At 33.0% G+C, this 27,366-nt stretch overlaps 1 protein-coding gene and 1 long non-coding RNA gene across 3 annotated transcripts in view; one reads left to right on the top strand and one right to left on the bottom strand.

The window, feature by feature from the left end:
* STAG1 (STAG1 cohesin complex component) overlaps positions 1-27,366 on the top strand; it is a 335,040-nt gene that overhangs the window by 293,562 nt on the left and 14,112 nt on the right. The window contains exons 23-28 of the mRNA XM_031678031.2: positions 11,124-11,216; positions 13,654-13,828; positions 15,521-15,660; positions 18,431-18,532; positions 21,261-21,409; positions 24,569-24,697. Coding sequence (XP_031533891.1) covers positions 11,124-11,216; positions 13,654-13,828; positions 15,521-15,660; positions 18,431-18,532; positions 21,261-21,409; positions 24,569-24,697 — 788 coding nt within the window. The remainder of the gene's footprint in view (positions 1-11,123; positions 11,217-13,653; positions 13,829-15,520; positions 15,661-18,430; positions 18,533-21,260; positions 21,410-24,568; positions 24,698-27,366) is intronic.
* Positions 2,575-16,720, bottom strand: LOC140691941 (uncharacterized). 2 transcript variants are annotated; one of them, XR_012067564.1, is made up of 6 exons: positions 16,559-16,720; positions 12,049-12,111; positions 10,544-10,596; positions 7,794-7,942; positions 6,723-6,783; positions 2,575-2,795 (listed from the first exon to the last, which is right to left on the bottom strand). It is a non-coding gene; the product is annotated as an uncharacterized lncRNA (long non-coding RNA). The 2 variants fall into 2 exon arrangements; XR_012067560.1 differs by lacking the exon at positions 10,544-10,596.

Below are 27,366 nucleotides of genomic sequence, written 5' to 3'. Positions count from 1 at the left end.
TATTTATAGTTTTGTGTGCATTTATATCACATGTGAAATTCCCCTTATTTAAGTGTCTCTCAAGTTATTTCTTCTCACTTAGTAATTTTGGTAATTTTTTTAATCCAAAGTATATTCAGTAATCATGTATCAGTTGTGTCTAGAGTTTAAAAATGTTTCTCTCAAAGTGATGAAAAACATGAATCTTCATAACAGATATAAAAACTTTAAAAACTAATCTTTGGTTGCTAATATTCCTCCTTTTAAAACAATTATTTTAATGACTCTCATTTATAATAATTACAAGATTGGGATTTGCCACATTTTCTAATCCTCCCTATACAGTGTAAGATATCTCTGAAAATTTAAGAGCCACGTACATAAGCTTTGTACATGTATATAGATCACATTATCATTTTTGCATTTCATATACGGTATCAACTTCCTATAACTATACTCTCAGCCACATCATTAACTTGTTGTGTAACTAATCTTGAGGCAAGTCACTTATGTAATTTTAAAACAGATAAATTTATATCAAAGCATTTTGTCAATTGTAAAGTGATTTCCAGATAGTAATAACAAGTGAAAAATCACTTGTCTATGTCTCAGATTACTTTTTATGAAATTAAAAGTTATCTTGGGCCATTTTTGTCTAGCTCTCTAGAATTCTGCAAACTATGCTAGGGCTAATAACTGCTATACTGAAAATGTTTGGACAGATACACAAGAATCTTAATAGTGGTTATCTCTGGGAAATAGAAATTCTTTTGGGGCAGGTGTAAGAAGGAGAGAAATTTACTTTTTGCTCTGTACCTTTTGTTACTATTTGAGGCTTTGTTTTTCTTGTTGATACTTAACAGTGATACTACTATCACAAAAATTAATATTTAAAAACTACTGGTACAAAAATAGTTTGATTCTCCACCCTAATCTTAGGTTTTGGTTTATCACATATAACTCACGAAGTTGTTGGACTTGGGTGAATACTAGAAAGATGCTTAGTGTGTTCTGTATCTTATTTGCTGTAGCAATATTATTCTGTTGTTTATAAATGCAGTATTAGAGCTATAAGAGAATTTGGAAATAATTTGATGAAACCTGTTTGTTTAAGATAAGGCCTAGATGGGAACATTGCTGTTTTTGCCTTGTTGACGTTTTACATTTTGTTAATCACTTGAATATAAATGTTCTAATTTAATCTTCTTAATAATCCTGTAAGGTAGATGTTGTTATTCCCATTTTACAGATAAGAGACCTAATACTTTAAAAAATTGGACTTGCCTAAAGTCACAGACTTACAGCACAGGTCTTTTGAATCTCAGTCTAATAGTCTTTTTGTTATCACTCTTTAAAATCTTATTTAGCTTTTAATACAACTACTTTTAGACAGTTCTATTGTAGTTTTTTTTAACAAATTTTCTGAAAACATATTGGTTGACTCCTTATTGAACACAAACTAGCAATATCTGTTATCAGTTACTTGTGTATGCAAAAGTTATGTCACATGGCAGTTTTCTTTCATCCCTAGAGGTATCTAAATGGAAAGTTACTGTGATTTTAAATGGCTCAGTTTGTAATGCCAGTGGGTTACACAAAGTATCTGGAGGACTTTGGTAATGGTGCACCTAAAATTCTCTATCCTTTTTTTTTTTTCCCTTTAATTTGTTTCCTTTTAATTTAAATGTAATACAACAGACCCTTGGGGTGTATATATTTAACACTTGTAGTATTGATTACATAGAGACAATTTCAAAGTCTTCTTACATGAATTAATTTTTTTGTTAAATAATTATATTAATATGGAATGAACTATTTATCTAGCGAGGAAGCTGGCCAGCTGACTACTATCTGTTTTTCTCTACTCATTGTTACATTTATAGAAACTCATTTAAATCTCTGAAGAGGTCACTTACATTTTTGATGAATAAATTATGCTTATTAGTTTTTGGTATAAAATATAAGGTAGAATGGTTTTCATAAATTTGAGCTCTCTTGAGTACATTTTCATTTGAAAAACTATATAAGTAAAGTAAAATTTACAAATCCTCCCATCTGTGGATATCCACTGTTAATATTTTGATGTATTTTCTTTTAGTACTTTTTCTTAGGTATTTTTGAGTCTTACTGAGATCATGATGTATTTACAATTTTGTATCCCCTCATCAATTAATAACTTTTCATTTATTAAATGTTTATAAATAGTATTTTTAATGTGTGCATGGTAGTCCATAGTGTAGCTATACCATAATTTATGTTACCTCACTCCTCTGTTGGATATTTAAGTGGTTTAAACATTTTAACTAATAAAATTAATGCTGTGATAGACACTCTGGTGCAAAAGCTTATTTGTGTTTTACATTGTTTCATCTTAGAAATGGAATTGCTGGGTCAAAGGCTTTTAAGACTTAATACTTACACAGTTGCTCTTCCAAGAGTACTTTCTAAAGTTTATTTATTTTTCTTCTCTATTATCATGAACTCTCTCTTTCAGGGAAATATGAATGGTAGTTATATTTAAAGTTTAAATTCAAGTTATAATTTAACTCAACAGTGAACACTATTTTGTAAAATGAAGTAAATGAGAAGACTGTATCAAGAATAGGATTAGATCTTTATTTAAAATGGAAGTGTACTGGGTTTCACCAATGGGTATTTCCTCTGTTCCCCTAATTTCCAGAGTTGAAGCTCTTTGGCAGTCTCACAGGTCATGCTCAGTATACTTTGCTCCGGTGCCCCCTAGTGCTGGTCCTGTAGAAGCTGGCTTCAGTTTCTCTTCTCTGTAGCAGAAAACATCCTTCTTCCTTCAGCTCCTTCTGGACATATACAAAGACTTTTAAAGAGCCAGGTAAATAAGAGTTAGGGCTAAGATAATGCCCCTGTTGCCTTTTTTGGCATGGGGATCTAGAATTTATCCTAAATTTTTTTTTCTCCTGGGAGGAGCTGTCCTACTCTCTGCAGTCTTATGTTTGTAGTGCTCTCTGCCTTCCACTGCACGTTTCTATTCTAGACAGCAGTAGGAATAGCCTGGGGTAAACATCCCTGCATTCTGGACCCAGGCCCTATTCCTAAGTCTTTAAATTAAAGAAAGTCAACATCCCTCAGACAACTACGAGTCAAATTATTATTGAGGTGTATAACATATTTACTGCAAAATTTGTTCCTTCATTATCCTCTTGACTGAAGATTCTCCTCTGCAAATTCCAACTTGTTTACCTCCAGGCAAACGGGGACGGAGAAGTTAGGGTGAAGATGGGGCTGATGGTGGCCAGGCCCCATGAGGAGACATGTTTAACCTTGCTGTTCTTCATACAAACATATATTCCTAGAAGTGTACTAGAAATAGGCTTAAATGTATAAAAATCTACAAGCTGCTTTCTAGACCTCTTCCCTTCCTCTTCCCTTCCCAGCCCTTTAGAATAGCAATGAATAAGAAAGAGATAGCTCACTCAAGTCCTTGGCCCAAATTCCTATAATAATGAAATATAGATAGTACCTACATCTATAACCATCTGCATAATTAACTGCTTTGAGGTGGGAGGGAATGGGGCCAGAAGTGGGAAATAATATCTATCCCTGTAGGAATAAAATTTTAGTTGTGCATAACCATTTTGCTTCATTCTTTTCCAGATCTTTTCCCCTACCTTTTATTTCTTGATAATTCTATCCTTAATAACTGTCTAGTTAGTTTTAAGCCTTTCCTTTTGATTGGTCCATGCTTTCAGAGTCATTCTTTGGTAGCTTTGTTCCTATTAGTACTATGTCCTGTCTCAAGTGCATGATTGACTGGCTGGTCTAGGAAAGTTAAGAGAGAATGATCCAGGTCTTGTTTTTATATCCATTTCTTGTTCAGCTCTCAGAATGTTCTCTTTTTTAAAAAATCTAGAATACTTAAGTAGATGGCTGTTTATACTGAATTCTGAACTTGTCCAAAATTTTATCCAAGTCTAACATTCTAAAAATGTCTGGAAATCAGAAGAAAGTATGTTCAACTTAGACGAGGACTTTCAAGTCATGATTCCAGCATCCCATTAAGAATTCCATGCTGTTTTTGCAGCCCTATTCCTGGGCTTCTACTTTTGGAGCTTGCTTTCTGATAAGGAATACCTTCCCACCCCTTGTAGGACAGCAGCAGGCTTTCTCAGTTTCGCTAGCCTGTCCAGTTGGATGCTGTTTTTACTTACGTAGGGACATTGGTCTTTAAAGTACCTGATTTATAAATACTCTTAACTCCTTAAATTACCTCATGATCTAAGTAATGGGCCAGGACTAAGAAGATCTAAATAACAATTATTATAATGTAAAATTGTGTTTTAACTGAATTTATTAGAGACCTAAAGCAACATTAAGAATACTTAAACAAAACACAACACTCCCCACTTTTTAGTACAAAGATTGGAGGGGTTTTTTTAATTAATGATAAAAAAAGTTTACTTTCCTTTCAGGCCATTTATTTGAATAGAAAAGAAGTGATATTCTATTTAATATCTCCTGAGTGACAAAGTAATGCCTTTTCCTTTCCACAATAGGTTTTTTATTTTGAAAAATTTTTTTCAGTGGCCATTCTATAATTACTAGATATTTAAATGACTTCTTGTTGTTGACCCAAGCTTTATATATAAAAGAAACTCCCGGTTTATAAATAGGACACATTTCCAGCATTTTTTGTGCTGGAGCATGGTCTTTGGAATTAATTCCAAGTTTGAATTTTGGCTCCATTCCTGACCCCTGTGACAAAGGTATGCAAGTTACTTCACATTTGAACTTTAGTTTTTGAATATGTGGTATTCACTGCTGGCTAAGGTTTTTGGGAAGATTAAATAGAAAGAAATGTTTCAGTAAACAATAACTGCTTTGATAACATTAAATTGCAGTCCTAGTCTGTGCTTTCTTAACTTCTCCCCTGCCAAAACCAAGAATTGATACTAAATGAATTATTATATAAGCCTATGGGAGTATGTAAACATGCTCAATATCTAGTGTAGGTTTCAAATACAGCAGGGTAGATTTTGTCCTCCATCTGTGTTTTGGAAAATTTGGAAATTCAGGTTTCTCACTTTGGTCCTAACAGTCACTACTTTTCCCCTGTTCCTCCGACTCCTCCTTTAGCTTCTTTCATCTTTATACATCACAGGAAAGAAAAATTAGAAGATAATTTTGGAACTACAGTAGGCAGCATAAGAGTTCGTGGATCGTAAGTGGATTAGCCTTTGAGACAGTGGCAGGAGTCAGCAGGTGGGGATTCAGATCTCCAGGAACGGCAACAACACTGAAAACTAAGTATTACATTTGGGGTTTAAATATCCAATAGTTATTTTGTTGTGTATTTACAAAAGTGGCACACTCTCTCCTTACCCTCAGAAGAGAACCTAATAGCAGTTATTCATACAAGAAAGCAATTTCAAAGGTATAAGGTTTATGTAGAGTGAGGCTTTTTCTCTGGCTCACTGATGTGTCCCAAGTCAATGAGTTTAGTTACATCTGTTTCTATCATATTTAATATGGATAATGACTTATTTGGGCTGAAAACTAACTTTATGAGCCATATTATGTATCAGTGATTATGCTAAGTACAGATAAGCATAATACAGTTTATACCTCCAAAGAGCTTTATAGTCCAATACAGACTGGACAAACTACAGCACATGGGCCAAATCTGGCCTGACATCTGTTTTTGTAAATAAAGTTTTAATGGAACACAGCAATACTCATTCATTTATGTACTGACTATGGCTGCTTTCTTGCTCCAGTGGCAAAGTTAAGTAGTTGGAACAGAGACATTATGACCCACAAAGCCTAAAATATTTACTATCCAACCCTTTACACAAAAAGTTTGCCAGCCCCTGACCTAATAAGATAACCCCTTGGTCTTGTTTGTCAGTAACCCTATTTGCCCATTCTGGTAACTAGTTTAGTTTTGTGCCCCTTTTTTGTCATAAAAATTGATAAATTCTTAACAGGCTTTATTTTTGTTTTCTAAGATGTTTGACCTGATATAGGGCCTTATCTTACAACTTTATTCTGTTTTATTTCTGCCTATTCTGAAAATACATATTTGTCAAATAATGTTGAACTAGTCTTATGTATTTACTAGTAGTTTTCTCATGGGTGCAGTTTCTGGATGTTATCTTAATTACTGTCTAATTCTTATCTTAATTTCATAGTTGTGGATAAAAGGACGGTTAAATTTAGTCTTCCTCTAGACGCATAAAAATGAAAAGGAATCACCCATTTAAAATCTGCACATGTTTTGTATGTTAAGGGGTTAAAGTCTTATCTTTCCTCACTGACTATAATTGTAGCAATCTACATTTAGGATCTGTTTTTCTTCCCAAGATGTTAGGGTAGGTCAAGTCTGAGCCTTTGTACCTTCAAGAAAACTAATATAGCTTACATGATAAATTCACCATCTTAATTGTGGCAGCCTTATTTGGGGTCTTCATTGTTGAGATTTTGCTGACCAGGATATATTTTTAAAATATCGTCTTATAACTCATTAAGAGAAATTTCTCTCTCTCTCTCTTTTTTTTTTTTTTTTGGTCAATAGATCACTGAAAAACTAAAACTATGTTAGATCTTTCACATTTGAGCATATCGATTTTCATTCTTCTAATTCTTGATTTTGCTAGGTCTACAGGGAAGCAAAAAATAAAGTTGAGCTAGTGAAACAGCTTGCAAAATGGATACAAAAGAATATAACCAAGACAGTATAATTTAAATCTTCGTGTAATCTTACCACCTACCCATTCGAGTTCCTTTCCACAGCTACTTTAGGAAAAAGTGCTCTTTATGCCAAGCTGCTTTCTGAAAATAAGAGGAAATACTAGTTTCATTTAGGAAAAAACATTTGAAATGAAGCATCATATACTTAGTCTTTATATACCTTATATGACTGAGAGAGGAGATTACTCTTTACTCTTTGCCTTCAGTTTGCATCCCTGCAATTCAGGTACTCTAGCTAGCAAGAATCTATTTAAGTAGAATTTCATTGAGTTCAAAGTGTTAGAGACACTGTCTATACATTCTAATTTCTTAAAATTGCAGTTTAGAATAATTAGCATACCTTGTTCTTTGGTTTTACTTTTTCAGTGTTTTGAGTTGACTGGCATTTTTGTTTATATATAAATATATTTGGGTAATTTCAGTTTCAAATTTCTTACCTCCATAATGCTGCCAATTTCTTCAATATGTTAATTTTTTTGCGTTATAGAGTCATTCTAGCAAAATGATTAGGAGCACAGATTCTAGGCAAACTGCTCTGGTTAATTTACTCCTTCACTTGCTAGCTGTGTCTTTGCCTGCATTTAACACTTCTGTGCCTGTTTCTTCATGTATAAAATGGGAGTGATAATATCATTACCCATCACAGTTGAGAGGATTAGTTGAGTTAATATATGAAAAGCTTAGATTAGTTCCTGGTACACAGTAAGTGCCATAGTAACTTTATGTAGCAGAAGATGCCAGCAGAATGAAGTTTGTAGGATGAATAAAGTACTACATTCTGAAAGCCAAAAGAACCTAAATTCTATTCCCAGCTGTTCAAAGGGATTTACCAGATGAGATTAGCTAATGCTGTTAAATATATAGTATCTGTGCCTGTTTACCTAAACCTATTGGTATTTATATTTTTCTCAGTGAAATCTAACTAATTCCAATTAAATTAACTTTCTTGAGCACTCAGTATTTAAGTTGCATCCAAATCTAGGTTAAACTAGTGCTAAAGAAGGCCTTTAGCTTCTATTTCCTTGTTTGCTTCCCATTTCCACTTCCTTCTTAAAATGCTACTGCTGATTGCTCATCAGTAGGTTCCTTACTTAGTTGTGATGTTAAATTTGCAGCTCTTCAGATGAGTTAGCAAGTAATCATTTTACATGAGACGCATTTATGATTGACCTTTAAAGGAATCTTGCCTCCAATTCCAGAGATAGCTGATTCCCTTGACTGCTTCTTATTGCACACAAACCTGAAGTTTAAGGTAATAAAGGAGCATTAATAAACGCCTAGTATCACTTTTTGACTCTATTTATTGTTTGATAAAATGAACACATTACATATTTGTCCCTAGGATTGTGGTGTCATCTGTATTATGTTATACTTAGATTTCATTCAACAAATATTTGCTGAAAATCTACTCTGTGCCAAGCACTGTTCTAGGTACTGACAGTGGAACAGTGAACATTCATCCTTTGAATATGAGGTTTACCAGGTAGCACCTCTGTGTTCTCATTTGAGTGCCTAGGATTAATTCAACAGAATCATAGAATGCCATAGAATCTCAGAGAACACATAGTTCAACCCTCTTGTCTATAGATTTTTAAAATCTGCAATCCTGAGATATAAAATAATTTCTCTAAGATCACATAGCTAGTTAGTAGTATGCCCTGCATTTTGTTTTTCTTTCAGTTTTTTATTCAGCATTCTCCAATATTTTCTATTAAAAAGATCAACAAACACCCCAGAAGACCTCTCTAGCAGCCATCCTATTTTTCTCTGACTCTTTACAAACTTTTTTGAAAGAGTTGCCGTCTTCCTTATCTTCCTTTCAACCCATTGCAGTTTGACTTTAGACCCTTTAATTCTGTTGAAAGTGTTCTCCCCAAGATTTCGCTCAACCTCGGTTGCTTTATCCTTGGGATACTTTCTAATCCTTATCTTGTCTTTTGTCTTAGTGGCATTTGTCATTGTTAAACTATTCCCTTCATTTTAAAATACTTTGTTTCATTACCTGTGGGATGCCATATTCTGGTTTTGTTTCTACTTTTCAGACCATTTCTATTTCCTCATATGATTTTCTTTCTCATCCATCTGTTAAATATTGGTGTTCCCCAGGATACTTGTGTCAGCCTTCTTTACATGTTCTTCTTGAATAATCTCATCTACTTCCATTGCTTCTGTTGCCATCTAAATGCCTCGGACTCCCAAATCTCTATTCTTGCTCAAATTCTTTTCCATGGACTTTGAACTCATCCAGCTGCCTACTAGACATCTCCAATTGGATATCTTTCAGGGTTCTCAGATCATCATCTCTAAAGGTGTCACCTTAGCATTTGTTTCTATGTTAACTGTTTCCATGACTTATACTATAATCCATCTAGTTGGCAACTACCTGGAAATTTAGGATTAACATCAGCATCCCCTGTTCTGATTAGTTCCTGAATTCTGTCCATTCTGCTGCTTTAATTTCTTTTCACTCTGTTTATATCTTTACTGCCAGTATTTTATTTTCAGGCCCTCATCTTAGATTATGTCTTTGGCTTTTGTTCATATGTGCAGAAGTATAATGATTAGGAGTATGGGCTTCAGAGTCAAATAACCCTAGTTTTGGATCCTTACCCTGTCTCTTAGAATCTGTACGTTCTCTGAACTTCAGTTTCCTCATCTGTAAAATAGGCATATCACCGCTTACTTCATAGCATGATTGTGAGACTTAAATTTATGGCTTTTAGAACATACTACTTGCTATATAATAAGCCCTCAGCAGGTTTTATTTACTATTAACTAGTCTCCTTATTCTACATCATTCTCCCTTCTGCCTAGAATATGATTCTTTAAATTTGAGCATTTTCCTGATAAAAATCCTTATTCAGTAGTTCCTTATTTTCATCAGGATAATGGCCAGATGATTTAACATGGCATTTTAAAGTCTTCCCTTTAAGTAGAAATGGATCCTCTTTTACTCTTCCGCTTTCTCTCACCACTCTTCCCTCTATTTATACCCCAGCTACAGTGAGCTAACAGTCTCTCAAAAGCACCTCCAGGCTTTTGAACATTCTGTGCCCTCTGAAACACCTTTCCTTACAGGTAGGTCATTTTTAGTTGTTGTTTAGAACTCCACTTACATGTCCTCTTTGAGAACCCTTCTGTGACTACTTTTGACTCTTGGTTAGGCTTTCCAGCATAGCACTCCTTACATCCTATTGCAGCTGCCTCTTCTCTTGTCTCCTTCCCCTAGTGCATTGTGAATCTTTGAAATTAAAGAAGGGCAGGGAGTGCTGAGGCTTGGTTATTGGAAGTTCATCTTCAGGAACATTAAAAGTTCTGCAGGCAGTGTCCTTTTTACTACTCTGCACAGTATAAGCTTATTCCTTCTTCTGAATACTGCACTAATTTTAGTTAGAGGATATATTTATAATTTTTAAGTATCATTATTTGGGGTGTAAAGATCCCAAAAAGAATTAAGTACTGTCATCTGTACAAAATAGAGTAGCTTAAAGAATTTTAGTTTCATAGAGTACTTTTTACAAGTGATTTCTATATCAACCTATGCTCATTTAATTACTCTTCATTACTGTTTTAAATATGAATATAATACTGAATTACCTGCCAGCATCTTGCTCATTAGTCAATGAGAAGAATAAGAGCTCTGATATCAATCAGTCCTGGTTTCAAACCCTTGCTAATAATAACTACTTCTAATCAATATAAATAATAACTTAATATAACAGTCCTCAAACCAGTACCTGGCACATTATAGATGCTTAATAAATTTAAATTTCCTTTTATACTTTTCAGATGTTTCATATCAAATATTGTATGGCCATCTAATTAAATCCTATTCACTCACCTTACATGAAAAACCATCTTCCTATGAAGCTCCCTCCAACTCGGCTCTGTCTGCTACCGTTAGAGTTAATACAGAATAATTGAACACTTAATTACTCTAATTGGTCTAACTCTCTACTAAGATGTTAACTCTTTGAGGACATGGACACTATCTTAAAGTTCTTTTTCCCATAGACATTTTGCAGAGTGCTGAGAACATGAGAGAAATTCAGTACACGTTTGTTGCTTAATTGATTTTTTCAGTGTGCTCCCTCACTCTACTACCAGCTAGTATTTGTTATAGGAATGACTAATAATTTTAGTATCAGCCTAAGTAAACCATATTTATAAAGGAAAATATGTTGGAGGAAATCATACTGAGCATTCCAAAGCTAAATAGAACTATTTGGGATTATTAGTTTCACTGACCCTTCCATTAGGAGAACTAGGAAATAACTGTATGACTTGGTTCGCAACAATGAATTTGGTTTTATGAATTTCCTTAACGAGAAACTAATTTGACTATTTTCCATTTATTATTTCTTCTGGATCAGTTTTCTGGGGTACTATAATTCATGCTTGTAAATTTGAATGTTTTACAGGACGATTTGTTGGTTTTGAGGAAAACAGTGAAATCCTTTTTGGCTGTTTGCCAACAGTGCCTGTCTAATGTTAATACTCCAGTGAAGGAACAGGTAAGAAATTATCAGTTAAGAGCTTTCAATAAAAATAACTCAAAATGCATTGAACAGAGAGAAGATGATCTTCAATTTTTTATAGCACTTCTTAGCATGAAGGTCTGTTTCTAACATTTTTGGGACCTGGGACAAGAGTATAGATATCTAAATATTTAAGTTATAAAGCAGCTAACAAACGTGTTATAAGTCTTTGTACCTTGACAAGTATACTGTCATAATGGCCTGGAAGCCCAGGTTCAGATATAGAATTCTTGATTTCTAAGAGTTCTGTGCCAGAATTTGGAGGGTTGGGGAGCTGTCATGTGGCCTGCCTTCTTCTCATTTCACCTTTAGCTCTTTTCCCACACCAGGAGGAACTGCCCACATGTCACATGTGAACAGTTCAGCCCACCTATCCAAACTCTGTCTGCATCACTCCCTCAAACAGCTACTCCTTGACTACACTGGGGCCTAGGAGTACACACGGGGGATGCAGAATGCCTAAGGGAGAGGCCTGTGCAGCCTCTGAGAGCAGAATCAGGTCTGTTAAGGCAAGGAATTCCTGAATCCCTATGCCTGGAAAGTGGTGTAGAAGTAGGGATGCAGGTGAGCAAATTCCATTGGTCCAACAGACTGCTTCCTCACTCCTTGGGGAGGGGTATAGTCCAAAGAGAGTCAAAGTGGAGCCCAAAGCGGTATCATTTTCATGACGTAATTTTGTAAACAATTTAAATATACTATTCTATTAGGAAGTACTTTTATATAAAACAGATTTACCCTTTCCGTTCTATATTTTATTATGATGCTGGGCTAGAAAAACAGTCTATCTAGTTAGTACAATAGCACTTACCCTTTGCGGTCTCTTCTTACAAATAGATTATCACAGGTCTTTTCTTTATTAAGTTTTCAGCATCTAATTTAAAATGGGAGCAGAGATGGTCTTTCTTAAACCTTATTCTCTGAACATTTTGAACTCAACCAGTGCTGTCTAAAAATACCTAGTTCAGCACATTTAAACCAAAAACTTGTGTTTCTGCATCATCACTGTTTGGTGACATCCGCCAAGTACAGCCTCAGTTTAAAAAAATATATTTCCCTGGATCCCTTTATGCTCTCCTCTTTTCAAGTGACTCTTTCTAAATTTATGTATTCATGATTGTGTACTTAGAGCATGAACTGCCATGATTCTCGCTGAAGGTGGACAGCCACATATTACATACCATCTTCAAATACATACCAAAATTGTGTTTTCCCATAGAATAAATTTTTAGAGGGAAATGAGTGGATTGTTTTGAGGTATCAAAGCCCTCATTTATTCCATAAGAAAATCTTTCAATTTCAGTAAATTGATGGTACAGGTTTATTTTATTTTTTTAACATTTTTTATTGATTTATAATCATTTTACAATGTTGTATCAAATTCCAGTGTTCAGCACAATTTTTCAGTCATTCATGGACATATACACACTCATTGTCACATTTTTTTCTCTGTGAGTTATCATAACATTTTGCATATATTTCCCTGTGCTATACAGTGTAATCTTGTTTATCTATTCTACAATTTTAAAATCCCAGTCTATCCCTTCCCACCCTCCACCCTCCTGGTAACCACAAGTCTGTATTCTCTGTCTGTGAGTCTTTTTCTGTCCTGTATTTATGCTTTGTTTTTGTTTGCTTGTTTGTTTTTGTTTTTGTTTTTTAGATTCCACGTATGAGCGATATCATATGGTATTTTTCTTTCTCTTTCTGGCTTACTTCACTTAGAATGACATTCTAAGTGTCATGTCATTCTAAATGGCACAGGTTTATTTTATAACATCCATTTAATAGGATAAATTTAGAACATAATCATACTTTTCTCTATGGGGATATGTACTGAAAGTTACTATATGCAATAACATTTCTTGGGAAGCTTTTAGTTACTGATTCTTAATGTGAATGATCTTGAATTCAGTTTTAACCTACTGTTCCAAATTTTGTTTTACATTAGATTTTTTCAGAAGAATCCAAAATAGTACCTTACAGATTTAAAGTACTACATTGTAATTTGTTGAGTTAGACAGTTTGTCTTAAGATTTATGGTTATTATTTGATTAAGCAGTATATGATTGATTTCTAACCTGTGATTAATCATTATTTCAATTTTGTGTTTCCAGAGTTGAGTTTAACTCATTTTTTCTAAGTTTAAGTCAGAATCTCTTAACTGTTTTAATACAGCCAAGTGAAAGAAATAGGTTCTATTTAGGAGAGTGGAGAGTCTTAAATATGACTAGTGTGCAATGAGAAAAATAATTTTATTATGTTTGAAAATTAAGTAGCTGCAATTTCTATCAGGATTTCTATTATGATACTGTTAATGAACCATATGTAATTTAATATATTTTCATTAGCATCTATTTGTAGTTATAGCTATATTTGTACAATGTTTTACTGATGAATTTCTTTTGCATTCCAGGCTTTCATGTTACTCTGTGATCTTTTGATGATTTTTAGCCACCAATTAATGACAGGTGGCAGGGAGGGCCTTCAGCCTTTGGTGTTTAATCCAGATACAGGACTTCAGTCTGAACTCCTCAGTTTTGTGATGGATCATGTTTTCATTGACCAAGATGAGGAGAACCAGAGCATGGGTATTTGAAGCTGTCATCTTATCAATATTGATTTTGTTTTACCAACTCCAAAAGATAAAAGAAAAACATTCAAATTCAATCCTAAAATGTACTAAAATTTCTCTTGTGAAAAATAAGTTAATAATACATTCATGTAGTTCAGAAACCAACAAGAATAAAAATACACACAGTGAAGTATCTCTCCTTTAACATAGTACCTTAGAGGTCTTACCACATCACTATATACAGAACTCCCTTATTCTAACAGCCACATAGTATTTTTTTGTTTAAATACAGCTTAATTTATGTTATTCATCTCATATTGAGTGACATTTGGCTAGTTTCCAATCTGCCATTAAAAACTATGCTCTAGTGAATAATTGTGCACATTTGTCATTTCCCACATGTGTAAAATGTGTATGTAGGATAGATGTTTTTTCTAATTGAGCTGCGTCCAGGTTTACAATTTTTCTGAAGAGAGTGAGTTCCTTTCTGTTTGTGAGTGGCCATCATACATTACTGAAGTTAACAAAATATGATTCTAAGATATTAAGTGCTAAAAGAATGTTTTCAAACTCATCAGTCAAAATTGTGCTGAGCCTGCAGAATGAAAGCTTAACAAAATTAGACTGGATAAAATATTATATAGAATAGGTTATTTGTGAAATAGAATATTGAAGCTCTGTAAAATAAGATGTGTGGCCTATCAGATTTACAGATCTATTTGGTGCTATTAGAATGTTCTTCTACAGGACATTTTAGAAGATACCGGACTGTGAAACAAAGTGTCTTTATTATGAGTCCATATTAATCTCAGGAGATCAAATTTACCTGCTACTTGTCTTAAGCAAATAGATTTCTAACTTCTCAAAAAGAATTAATACTTCATAGCAGGACCAGTTAGTAGAAAAGGAAGAGAGAAGTTAAGAATAATTTTTTAATGAATATATACACATATGAAGAAGGGAAGAAAAGAACACTGTCCCTAATAAAAGGCGGGCCAAGACATAAGAGGGTCAATACAGAGCCTGAAGCAAATGTGTTAAATTTCTCCACAAGGCCTCAAACGATAAAATCTTCTTAGGATTAGAAACAAATAAAGCAAGAGTGCCTGAGAATCTTTAAAATGAGGAATAAACACTACTTGTTTTGAAAGTATTTGATAAAATGTTTTTTAAAAATGTATATGTACATAACATGGTTTACAAAATATACTTCATTTCTCAGCTTACAGTTGTAACCATGTTTAGGACAAGAACTGAAAACTAACTTCTCCATGTAGTTTCCACTACTCCCTGTATATTTATCTAAAAGAAAACTTTCCTACTATGTCTTAAAATTTTCCAGAAATTTCTTTTCTGTGGAAATATATTAGCACGTAAGGAATATTGAAAACGAAAAGACAGCATTTTTAAGGTAAACAGACAACAATATTATGACCAAAGTATCAGAAAAAAATCTGTATATGGTTTGCCTATCTTACTCAGTCTTAGTTACGACAGTCTCCTAGAAAATAGGAACCTTAGTGCCCACTAAGTGTTTAAGAAATGCGTGACTAAATATAGTACCATAAAATAATCAGCAGAACTCAGAGTTTTTATCCCTTCTAACATTGAATTGTATCTATTTGTAAAGTTATAAGTTGGGTTTTTATTACGTAGATCATTTGGATAAAGGGCCATAGTTCATAACTAATTTGTTTTCTGTGGTTAGAGGGTGATGAAGAAGATGAAGCTAATAAAATTGAGGCCTTACATAAGAGAAGGAATCTACTTGCTGCCTTCAGCAAACTTATCATTTATGATATTGTTGACATGCATGCAGCTGCAGACATCTTTAAACACTACATGAAGGTATAGTTTCATATTCCTTTTTTATGGGTAAGGGTATTTATCTATTAAGATAATATAGTTTCATATTCTTACTTTTCTTCTTCCACCTAAGTGGCAGATAAGTTTTCAATTAAAAATGAAAGGCTGATGATGTAAGCTAAAATTGGCAGCGTTTACCTGTGATTTATTGATGTTTTGATATATTTAAAATTTCTCTTATTTTATATAACTTTTTATCACTCTGTACCATTATATCAATTCCATAAGGTAGGAGTTCCTTATATTTATATGAACGAATGCCTTTTTACTTTCATGAGGCCATGGACTCTTCTTATGGAAGAAAGCTAATCTATCTTCCCTAAGACATCTCTTCAGATAGATTTATAAGTATGCCTACTGTGTACCATGCCACCTGCGAGGCACTAAAGTTACAAAGATTTTTAACTTCCTGCTTCAAAGTGGTCTAAAGCTGGAGATAGTCAAATAATTAGATAATTGCATTTATGCAGTGTAATTGAGGTATCTATAGGGATTCCTGAAAATATGTAAATCAGATACCCAACTTTTAAGAAATATGAGGGTTAATGAAAACTGCTTAGAAGTGACTTCTGAACTAAGTCTGAGATAATAAACATAAATTAGTCAGTCAAGCAAAGAAGTAGTGAGAGGATATGTAGGCAGGTTGAACCTCACATATGAAGACAGAAAGGAATAGGAATTGTAGGGGAAATGCAGGTAATTTGGTATAGGAACGTAGATTGTTTAGGAGAATGGAGTCAGAGACAATATTTAAAGAAGCTGACAGGTTATACCTTATGTGCTATGTGAGAAATTAGGAATTTTTTCCTGAGAGAAGTAAGGAGATGTCAAAGGGTTTCAAACCATTCTTCATATGACAGGATTTTTGGTAGGTACTCACCTTCCTGACTGTGTTCCTTTCCATGAGCTCCATTTTGTTCCTGAACCTCAAAAAAACCAGTGCTCAAAAATCTTTATGATATAGCCTAATAGGCATACTTCTCAGTTTACGTATTTTTACCTTGTTCTCATGTCAGAAACAGTATTTTATTTCTGTTCAGAATATTGTGTATGTTACTGATTCACTTGTATATTTATTTATGTTTAGGCAATAATAAGTGAAATAACAATTCTAGTTATGACATGGTAACATTCATCATATTTTGCTGAACAATTGCAATGTGATGAGCACTGTGTTAGTAGCAAGAGAATTAAGGCATGATTTCTGCACTAAGGAGGTTACAGATTAACAGAGAAACTGACATGTAAACATAATAAAATGTAACTTGCTAATAATGAATAGCTGCCTATGTGTTATGCCATTTATATTTGAGATACTGTTCTAAGGTTTTTACATTACTTTGTTGATTACAGTAACCCTGGGAGGTAGGAAAAAATATTTACAGATAAGGAAATTAAAGCTCAGTGAGGTTAAATAACTTTCCAAGGTCACACTACTATTAAAGGAGCAAAAACTGGCATCTGATTTTAAGTTGTCTAGCTTTAAAGCTGAGCTCTTTGCACTGGACCATAGAGCTTCAGCATGATTATTGTAGTGATAGATGTACAAATTACAAAGCAAGCGACAGATAGAGAGACTGACTTAAGTGAGCAACCAGAGAAGGCTTCCAGAAGTCTAAACAGGGTTTGGTTGGATGAATATGAGCTTTACCAAGTTTTTTTCCTTATCATTCCTTGACAATACTGCATTGGTTTCAAGAAATGAGCTTTATCCAAACCTTTTATCGTCCTTTGCAATTTTTACACATCTTTGTTCATTATACACTTTAATCTTTTTGTTTGCATTTTAATAGTTGTTTACTACTCTTTGTTATATATTCTTGGCTGTTTGGCTTTTTGCCTCACTTCTTTATGTGATCATTAAAACTCTGAATTTATTGTTGATCTGCCTGTTGACCACTTTAGTGCTTTCATGTATCTTTCTCTTTTTTTCTGCATTGAGATAATTTTTAATTGTACTGAAAGGATGATTCTTTTGAGATATTTTCTTTTTTTCACACATCACATCATGGAAGCATACTCATCTTTTTGAATATTATAAAAATCCAGGGTCAGGCTAATATACTCACATCTTTACATAGGTTATAGGTTTTAGGCTTTAGCTTGGAAATAACATCCAGGTTTAATGGTTTCAAATAAAGTTTCTCCTAATTACTTACTCACAAAGAAAATTCTTTAAATTCTATGTCAGAAATTTGAGTTATAAAGAAATTAGTTGAATCATTCTCAATCACTATCAAAGTCAGTGTTTTTACTTTTTATATTGTAATAGTATAATATAGGCCATGTTGTGGGGGGAAATGAGATAATATGCAAAAGTATTAAATGAAAAATTAAGTCTGTTACTCTAATCTGCCCTTCCCCTTATTTAGGCCCACTCCCCAGAAGGAAGCAATTTTAACTGTCTGGTCTTAGTTTTTCCAGAAGTTGCTATCAAAGTTCTTTTTCTTGATTTGTTACCTTTTAAATGGTGACTGTTCAATCCATGTTGTAAAGAATGAGGAATTTTGTTCATCTGTATTACTTCCTCTTCTCTCGAAATTCCTAGTTTCTTGGGTTTTTTATTATTTATTTCATAATCTTAAATACCAAATGTGTATTCTTTGATTTTAGACGATACCTTTTAACCTCATTAGGTTTAAGATGAAAAATTAAACACCCGTGTACTCACCTTTCCATTTCTTTCACTAACCTATTCTTTACCTCATGAAATTTCAACAATTTTAAAGCTGTTTTCTTTCTTGCCCCACAGTATTACAATGACTATGGTGATATCATTAAGGAAACACTGAGTAAAACCAGGCAGATTGATAAAATTCAGTGTGCCAAGACCCTCATTCTCAGTTTACAGCAGGTAAGAAATTTGAAAAGAAAGATCTAGAGTAGAATTATTATTATTATTGAGCATTTCCATGTACTTATTATGTGCTAGGTATCTTACCTCATTTAAATTAGGCCATTATATCAGTGCATTACTGTGGATACTTTCTGGTACAAAACATGTTTACATGTCTTTTCTTTTGGAAGATAATCCTGTAATTCCCATTTCAAATAGATGAAATCCTAAGGTGGTCTACTCTTAGACCAGATGAAATGCCAAACTGGATATTAAAAAGTAACCATTTTAAAAGAAAAATATAAAAATACATTTTAAAAGTGTTTAATGACAGAAGGGGCAACAGTAGTATCCAAATAAGAAAATATGTCACATATATTGCCTAAAAGGATTCCTAGTAAATGCCTAATGTTAATATAAAGATTAGTGGGGTTGGGGAGGATGGCTATAGATACATATGTATATATTTAGTTCTATGATAAAGGTCTGATTTCGAATCAGTGGGGAAAGGATTGGGCCTATTTAAAAAAATGGTGATGGGTCCATTGACAGTATGTTTGGAAAAATAACTTTGTAACCCTACCTAACATGTACCCAACTTAACTACTAGGTGGATTATATATAAATATTAAAAAATTAAAAGTTTATAAGGAAATAAAAGGATATATTTATATCCTGGAGTAGAGAAGTCTTCACTAAGGAGAGAAGCCACAAATTAAAAAAATTGATGATATACATAAACTTTAATAGATATAAACATCTATCAGCACTCTGAACAAAATGAAAAAACAAATGACAGATTGTGGGAAAATATTTTTAATCATATATCACAAATCCTACAAATCAGTAACAAAGGTGAATAAACATACAAAAGTAAACAAATGGAAAGCCACTTTTTAGAAGAGGAAGTCTTAAAAACCAGTAAACATATGAGAAGAAGCATAACTTCATTAATTAATGTAATACACATTGAAACAAGGAGACATTTATTATCACTGCTGAACAGATTGGTGAATGATTGATAATACCAATGATTGTTAAAATGTGGCAAGAAAAGGTCCCTTGTGAAAACAATTGCTCTTACCTTCTTGGAATATAATTTGGCAACATATTTCAAAATTTAAGATCTACATTCCCTTCAAACTAGTTTTTTTGCTACTTAGGTATCTACTTAGATACATGCAGGTTTGCACAAAGATGTACCCTATGTAAAAAATGTTTTACTGCAGCATTCTTTGTTATATTGCAAAATTGGAAGTAGTCTAAATGTCCATCAACAGAGAAATGATTAAATGAATTGATACTTTGAAGTAGCTAAAAGATTTTTAAGACAGAATAGTAAGTGAAAAGTAGTAAGTTTCAGGACAAAATATGTAGTACAGTACCATTTATGTAAAAATTAAAACTTTATATTAATGTATCTAAATTGATCTAGAAGACTTTTAAACTTTAGCATTGTTTACCTTTGGAGAGAAGAATGCTATATAGTGGGAAAGAGAAAAGAGAACTTTTACTTTGATATTCGTTGAATTTTGTACAGTGAAATTATTCTTTCTATTCATTTTTAAAGTTTAAGGCTATTGTTTACAATTATCTGTAAAAACATTTTAAAGTTTAAGAATTTATAAACAATTACCTGTCAATAAATTTGAAAATCTCTGGAAGAAGTGCAGTTTCCAATCATGGCAACAGTACTTCAGGCCAATCTAATGCTAAAGAAAACCAAAAAGGTAGACGACATAGTAGAAGACAAGAGCTATTTCAATGAAGTGGTGTGATTAGAGTCAACGGAGAGATTGGGAGATGAGGAAGTGAAGAAGACAAATGTAAACAATGCTTCTCAGGATCTTTGCCATAAAAAGAATGGGAAAAATGCATTGGTAGCTGGCAGAGGAGATGGAGTTGAGAAGTTACAGTTGTTTGTTTTTTAAGATGCATGCATGTAACAGAGAAGGAGTAGTTTAATGATGCAGGAGAAAGTAGTAGTACAGGAGCAAAATTACTGAGTAGGTAAAAGATACTGAGATTCAGTATATACGGAAGGAGTGGCTTTAGATGAGAGCTTGAACTGTTCATCTCTCATAATAGGGAAAACAGATGTATACAAATGCATGTAAGTGTCTAACTTTGGTGGCAGAATGGTGATTGCTTTTATATTCTTTAGTACTCCAGGGTTTTGTTTTTGTTGTTATTTTGACACAATATACGTAATGTGTATGTAAGTTATAAAAACCCTTCCACTCAGTTTAAGAACTTTTTTGTGTATTTTGTTATTGGGTGAGAAAAATCACCCCGTAAATCTAAATGGTCTTCTCTTACATAATGTTCTTGTCTAAGATAATAAGTGAAAAAAATAAAGTTCTGAACCCTGTATTTCATATATTACCATTCCTGTGAAAACAACAAAAGGAATATATAAATGTTTATGAATACATACTGTGTTTCTGTAAACATATTTGTTTTTCCCAACCTAAAGTGCATTCCTTTTTGGTTAAAAAAAGAAAAAAGGAAGGAAGAAAGAAAGAAATTCTTGTTTGTGTTTAATCACACAGTTAGCATGAAAATGAGCTCAAGAAAGTAGTAATAGTAGGCGACTTTAAAGGGGAACACTGTAGCTACAGTTAGTACAAGGAGGGATATATATTTTACCATATGCCTTTTAAATACTTTTAAATTATATTACTTATTCTAATAATAAATAAATACTTCTTAGCTATAGGTTTTTTACTCTTTTTCTTTGTACCAGTTGTTCAATGAACTTGTTCAAGAGCAAGGTCCCAACCTAGATAGGACATCTGCCCATGTCAGTGGCATTAAAGAATTGGCACGTCGCTTTGCACTTACATTTGGATTGGACCAGATCAAGACACGAGAAGCAGTTGCCACACTTCACAAGTGAGTGATCTAAATAAACACTGGTGTATTACAATCTGGTTTACTGTAATTTAACTAAAATAACATTTATTTGACTAATTTTTAAAGTGACAAGTTTTAGAATTCTCAGGTTATAAGAATTTTAGAGACTGTCTAATCTAGTGATTCTCACTAGAAGGGTCTGTTTAATTTGAAAAATACTTACTTACATCACCCATTTTTTTCATCTTATAAAAAAGGGAAGTTTTAACCAAATATTCTTTGTCTGGTGTGTCAGTGAGAAAATGTCCTGGGAGATAAAGGTTTTAAAAACACTGCAAAAATTATCAAAAAAAATTAGCAAACCAAATCCAACAACACATAAAAAAGATATCATATACCATGATCAAGTAGGATTGACCCCAGGGTTACAAGGATGGGTCAACATAATGCAAATCAATCAATGTAATACACCACATCAACAAAAGAAAAGTCAAAAACATGATCATCTCAATAGGTGCAGAAAAGGCATTGATAAATTTCAACATATATTCATGATAAAAACTCTTACCAAAGTAAGTATAGAGGGACCATAACTCAATATAATAAAAGCTATTAATGACAAACCCACAGCCGATATAATACTCAATGATGAAAAGCTGAAAGCCTTCCCACTAAAATCTGGGGCAAGACAAGGATGCCCACTCTCACCACTTCTTGCCACAGCAATCAGACAAGAAAAAATAAGTAAATAAAAGGTATCCATATTGGAAGGGAAGAGGTAAAACTGTCATAATATGTGGATGACATAATATGTAGAACATATGTATAGAACCCTAAAGCCTTCACACAAAACTACTAGAACTGATAAATGAATCCAGCAAGGTAGCAGGATACAAGGTTAACATACAGAAATCTGTTGCATTTATTTATACTAACAATGAAATATCAGAAAGGAAAAGTGAAAAAGAAAATCCATTTTTTAAATCACATCAAAAAAGTGATAAAATACCTAGGAATAAACCTAATCAAGGAGGAACTATAAAACATTGATAAAGAAAAGGAAATTATGATTCAAAGAAATGGAAAGCTATCCCATGCTCTTGGATTGGAAGAATTAATATTGTTAAAATGGCCATATTACCGAAAGCAATCTACAGATTCAGTGTGATTCCTGTCAAATTACCCATGTCATTTTTCATAGAACTAAGAGATACTGCTAAAATTTACATGGAGTCATATGAGACTAAGAATTGCCACAGCAATCCTGAGGAAAGGGAACAAAGCTGGAGACATAACCCTCCCAGACTTCAGATAATACTACAAAGATACAGTAATCAAAGCAGTGTGGTATTGTTATGGATCAATGGAACAGAATAGAGAGCCCAAAAATAAACCCACAAACCTGTGGTCAATTAATCTTCAACAAAAGAGGCAAGAATATGCAATGAAGAAAAGACAGTCTCTTCAGCAAGTGGTGTTGGGGAAGCTGTACAAGCTGCATGTAAATCACTGAAGTTAGAACACTCCGTTGCACCATCCACAAAAATAAACTCAAAATGGCTTAAAGACTTAAATATAAGACAAGACACCGTAAATCTCCTAGAAGAGAACTTAGGCAAAACATTTTCTGACATAAATCTTAATGTTTTCCTAGGTCAGTCTCCCAAGGCTATAGAAATAAAAGCAAAAATAAACAAACAGGACCTAATCAAACTTACAAGCTTTTGCACAGCAAAGGAAACCATCAACAAAATGAAAAGACAACCTACAGACAGGGAGAAAGTATTTGCAAGCAATAAGACTGATAAGGGCTTAAAATACACAAATAGCTCATCCAACTCAATAACAGTAAAACAAAAAACACAATAAAAAAAATCAGCAGAAGACCTAAATAGACATTTCTCCAAAGAAGACATACAGATGGCCAACAGGCACATGGAAAGATGCTCGATATTGCTAATTATTAGAGAAATACACATCAAAACTACAATGAGGTATCACCTCACACCAGTCAGAATGGCCATCATTAAAAAGTCTTCAAATAATAAATGCTGGAGAGAGTGTGGAGAAAAAGGAACCCTCCTGTAATGTTGGCAATGTACGTTGGTGCAGCCACTATGCGGAACAGTATGGAGATTACTTTAGAAACTAAAAATAGAGTTACCATATGATCCAGCAATCCCACACCTGGGCATACTGGGAGAAAGCTCTAATTCAAAAACATACTTGTACCTCAGTGTTTATAGCAGCACAATTTACAGTAGCCAAGACATGGAAGCAACCTAAGTCAACAGATGATTGGAAAGAAGTTGTTATATAGAAAGAGAGAGACACACAATGGAATATTACTCAGCCATAAAAAGGAATTAAATAATGCTATTTGCAACAACATGTATAGACCTAGAGATTTTCATACCAACTGAATGAAGTAAGTCACACAAAGACAAATATCATATATCAGTTATATGTGAAGTCTAAAAAATGATAGAAATTACTTACTTACAAAAGAGAAACAGACTCACAAACATAGAAAACAAATTTATAGTTACCAAAGGGTAAAGAGGGTGTGAAGGGGATAAATTAGGAGTTTGGGATTAGCAGATACAAACTACTATGTATAAAATAGGTAAACAACAAGGTCCTACTAGCATGGGGAACTATATTAATTATCTTGTAATAAACTACAATGGAAAACAATCTGAAAAAGAATATATATATATATATATGAACTATTTATTCACTATTTTCATATATGTTTATAAACACTAAACCACTTTGCTGTATATCAGAAACTAACACAACATTATAAATCAACTGTACTTTAATAAAAAGAAAAAAAAATATTGTGCAGTGCTGATTTGGCCAGCCTCATTTCATAATGGAAAACTGAATGACAGAAAACTTTAGCTTACAAAAACTCACAGCTGCTTGGTACCATGGTCAACTCTAAGAACCTAGCTTTGTGGCTGTTTAGCCATTTTTTATTATTTTTCACAACGTAAAATTTTTCACTGTAAATAATAAAGTTAAATATTATGCAAATATCATACAAGTTAACATTATTTTACCATTTGAGTTTATCAGATTTTACTACTTTCAGTGATCTTCCTGCCTTCCCAACTGTTTTTGAGATTCTAGCCGATTGAATAACTATACTAGCTATTTGGAAAAATAAGATAATATTTTCTTTTATTTCAGGGATGGCATAGAATTTGCTTTTAAATACCAAAATCAAAAAGGACAAGAATATCCACCTCCAAATTTGGCTTTCCTGGAAGTACTCAGTGAATTTTCTTCTAAACTTCTTCGACAAGACAAAAAGACTGTGTAAGTTGCACATTGTGGGACAAGTAGCTTTTATCATGATATCATTGTAATTTTAAATGTTTAAATTTTGAAAAAAGTCTAATCACCAAGATATAATTACTATCGCTAACTCAGGCTCTTTTAGTTTGTTTTAAGGTACTATAGTTTTCTTTCTAGCTTTTATACTAGTTCTCTTTGACTTCTTACCTTTCAGTACCCTAGAATTTGCAAGATTGAATTAAGGAAATTGAAATTATTTATTCTGTAGTTCAAAGGTGTATAAACATTGGCTTAGCCATTGTGTAACCCTTTCTTTTTTCCTTTTATATTATTTATATTTTGTTTTATTTTGTTATTTGACTTGTTTCAAGAAGATTGAAGGTCCAATTTGCTTATAGTTTTCTTTATAATGCTGTTCAAGTCTCCTGTTTTCTTGCTGATCTTTTGTTTTATTCTATACATTACTGCAAGTGGGATATTGAAGTCTCTGACTATTATTATTGAATTGTTATTTCTCCTTTGAGTTCTCAATTTTTGTTTCATGTATTTTGAGGCTCTGTTGTTAGGTGTATGTATAATTGTTACGTCTTCCTGATGGATTGACTCGTATTTATCACTATAAAATGACTTCTTTGTCTCTAGTCATTTTTATCTTAAAGTCTGTTTTAAGATACTAGTGTTAACACTCCAATTCCATTTTAGTTACTGTTACATTTTATTTTCTGCCTTTTTGCCTTTGAATCTAAAGTGTGTTTTTTGTAGACAGCACATACAGGCATACCGTGGAGATATTGTGGGTTGAATTCCAGACCACTGCAATAAAGCGAATATTGTAATAAAGCAAGTCACACAAAATTTTTGGTTTCCCAGTGCATATAAAAGTTATATTTATACTCTATTGTAGACTATTATACAGTAGCATTATGTCTTATAAAACAATGTCCATACTTTAATTTAAAAAAAATAACTTCATTGCTTAAAAATGCTAACCATTATCTGATAGTGCATTTACCACAAAACTTCAATTTGTAAAAAACGCAGTATCTGCAAAGGGCAGTAAAACAAAAGCACAATAAAATGAGGTATGCCTGTAGTTAGATCATGTTTTCTGTTTTAATCCAATCTCTCCATTATACTTCGTTTTCTGTATGTCCATGTCTTTGTTTTTTCCCTCTTTTATTCTTTTATATTAAATGGATATATTCTAGTGTAATGTTTTAGTTCATTCAGAAATCTTTAATTATATTTTTTTAGTTATTTTCTTAATTGTTTTTCTAGGCCTTACAATATACATCTTCACTTAACAAAATTTACTTCAGATTTATTCTAAAGAAATATAAAAACTTTACTCATATAGTTTCATTTCTTCCCTCCCTTTTTTGTGTCATTCTTGTTACACATACTGCACCCAAATATGTTAAAGACCCAGAAATACAATGTTATAATTATTACTTAATATAATCATGTGTAATTTAAAATAAGCTGAGAGAAACAAGGGAGCCAAGTAGCTACTTACAGAGTTTGCTATATTAACTTTCTCATTTACCGTTTCTGGTTCTCCTCAGTTTTTCCTATGGGTATGAAATACCATCTGATATCATTTCCTTACTCTAATACATTTTTATTTTGTTTTTTTGTTGAAGTAGAGTATTCCTATCATCCACTTTTTATGTGTATGTGGTCAGATATACATTTCTATATTATTGGTCCAAGAACACAGTAATGTATATTGTTTTATACAATTATTTTTTAAATCAGTGAGGATAAAAGATAAGTAAATATGCAATTGTATTGTCTTTTATAACTACCTGGTATTTACCATTGTTTTTTCATGCAAATTCAGATTCCTCTCTGGTGTCATTTGCTTTTAGCCTAAAGAATTTCCTTTAGTATTCTTGTAAGGCAAGTCAGCCAGCCACAGATTCTCTTAAGCTTTTGTTCATCTGTGAATGTTTTTATTTCATCTTTAGCTTTGAAGTATAGTTTTACTAGATATAAGATTCTTGTTTGATAGCTTTTTACTTTCAACACATTGACTGTGTTATCCCACTACTTTCTGGCCTTTACTTTGTCTGATGAGAGGTCAGCTTTTAAATTTCTCAGAGTTCCCTTGTGTGTAATGAATTACTTTTCTATTATTACTTTCAAGATTTTTTTTTTGTCTTTGACATTCAACATTTTCTGGTTGTGAATCTCTTTGAATTTATCCCACTTGGACTTTGTTGAGCTCTGAGGATGTGTAGGTTAATGTTTTCATCAAATTTGGAAATAATTAGCCATTATTTCCTCAAATTTATTTCTGTCCTTTTCTTCTCTTGGTATTCCTATTACACGTGTCAGTATACTTAATGATATCCCACATTTCTCTCAGGCACTGTTCATTTTTCTTCATTTTTTTCCTTCTCTGCTCTTCTTATGTGATTCCTGTCAAATTACCCATAATCTTTATTGATATGCCTTCAAGATTACTGATTTTTCTTCTGCTAGCTCAAATATATTGAGCCCCTGTAAAGTCTTATTTCTCTTGCACTATGCAGCTTCTGCTGTCCTACTCAGATCTTTTTCCCCTTGTTTTTTATCACTTAGCTTGGATCCGTAGGGGTCACCCTGCGTCAGCATAAGCTTCTTATTAATCAAAGGGTGTACTTAAACCTCCTTAGCAAGTTAGATGTTTACCTTTTACAGTTGAA

This window comes from Vicugna pacos, chromosome 1, assembly GCF_048564905.1.
Source record: "Vicugna pacos chromosome 1, VicPac4, whole genome shotgun sequence".
Taxonomy (NCBI): Eukaryota; Metazoa; Chordata; class Mammalia; order Artiodactyla; family Camelidae; genus Vicugna; species Vicugna pacos.
This window is presented reverse-complemented; position numbering and strand designations above follow the sequence as displayed.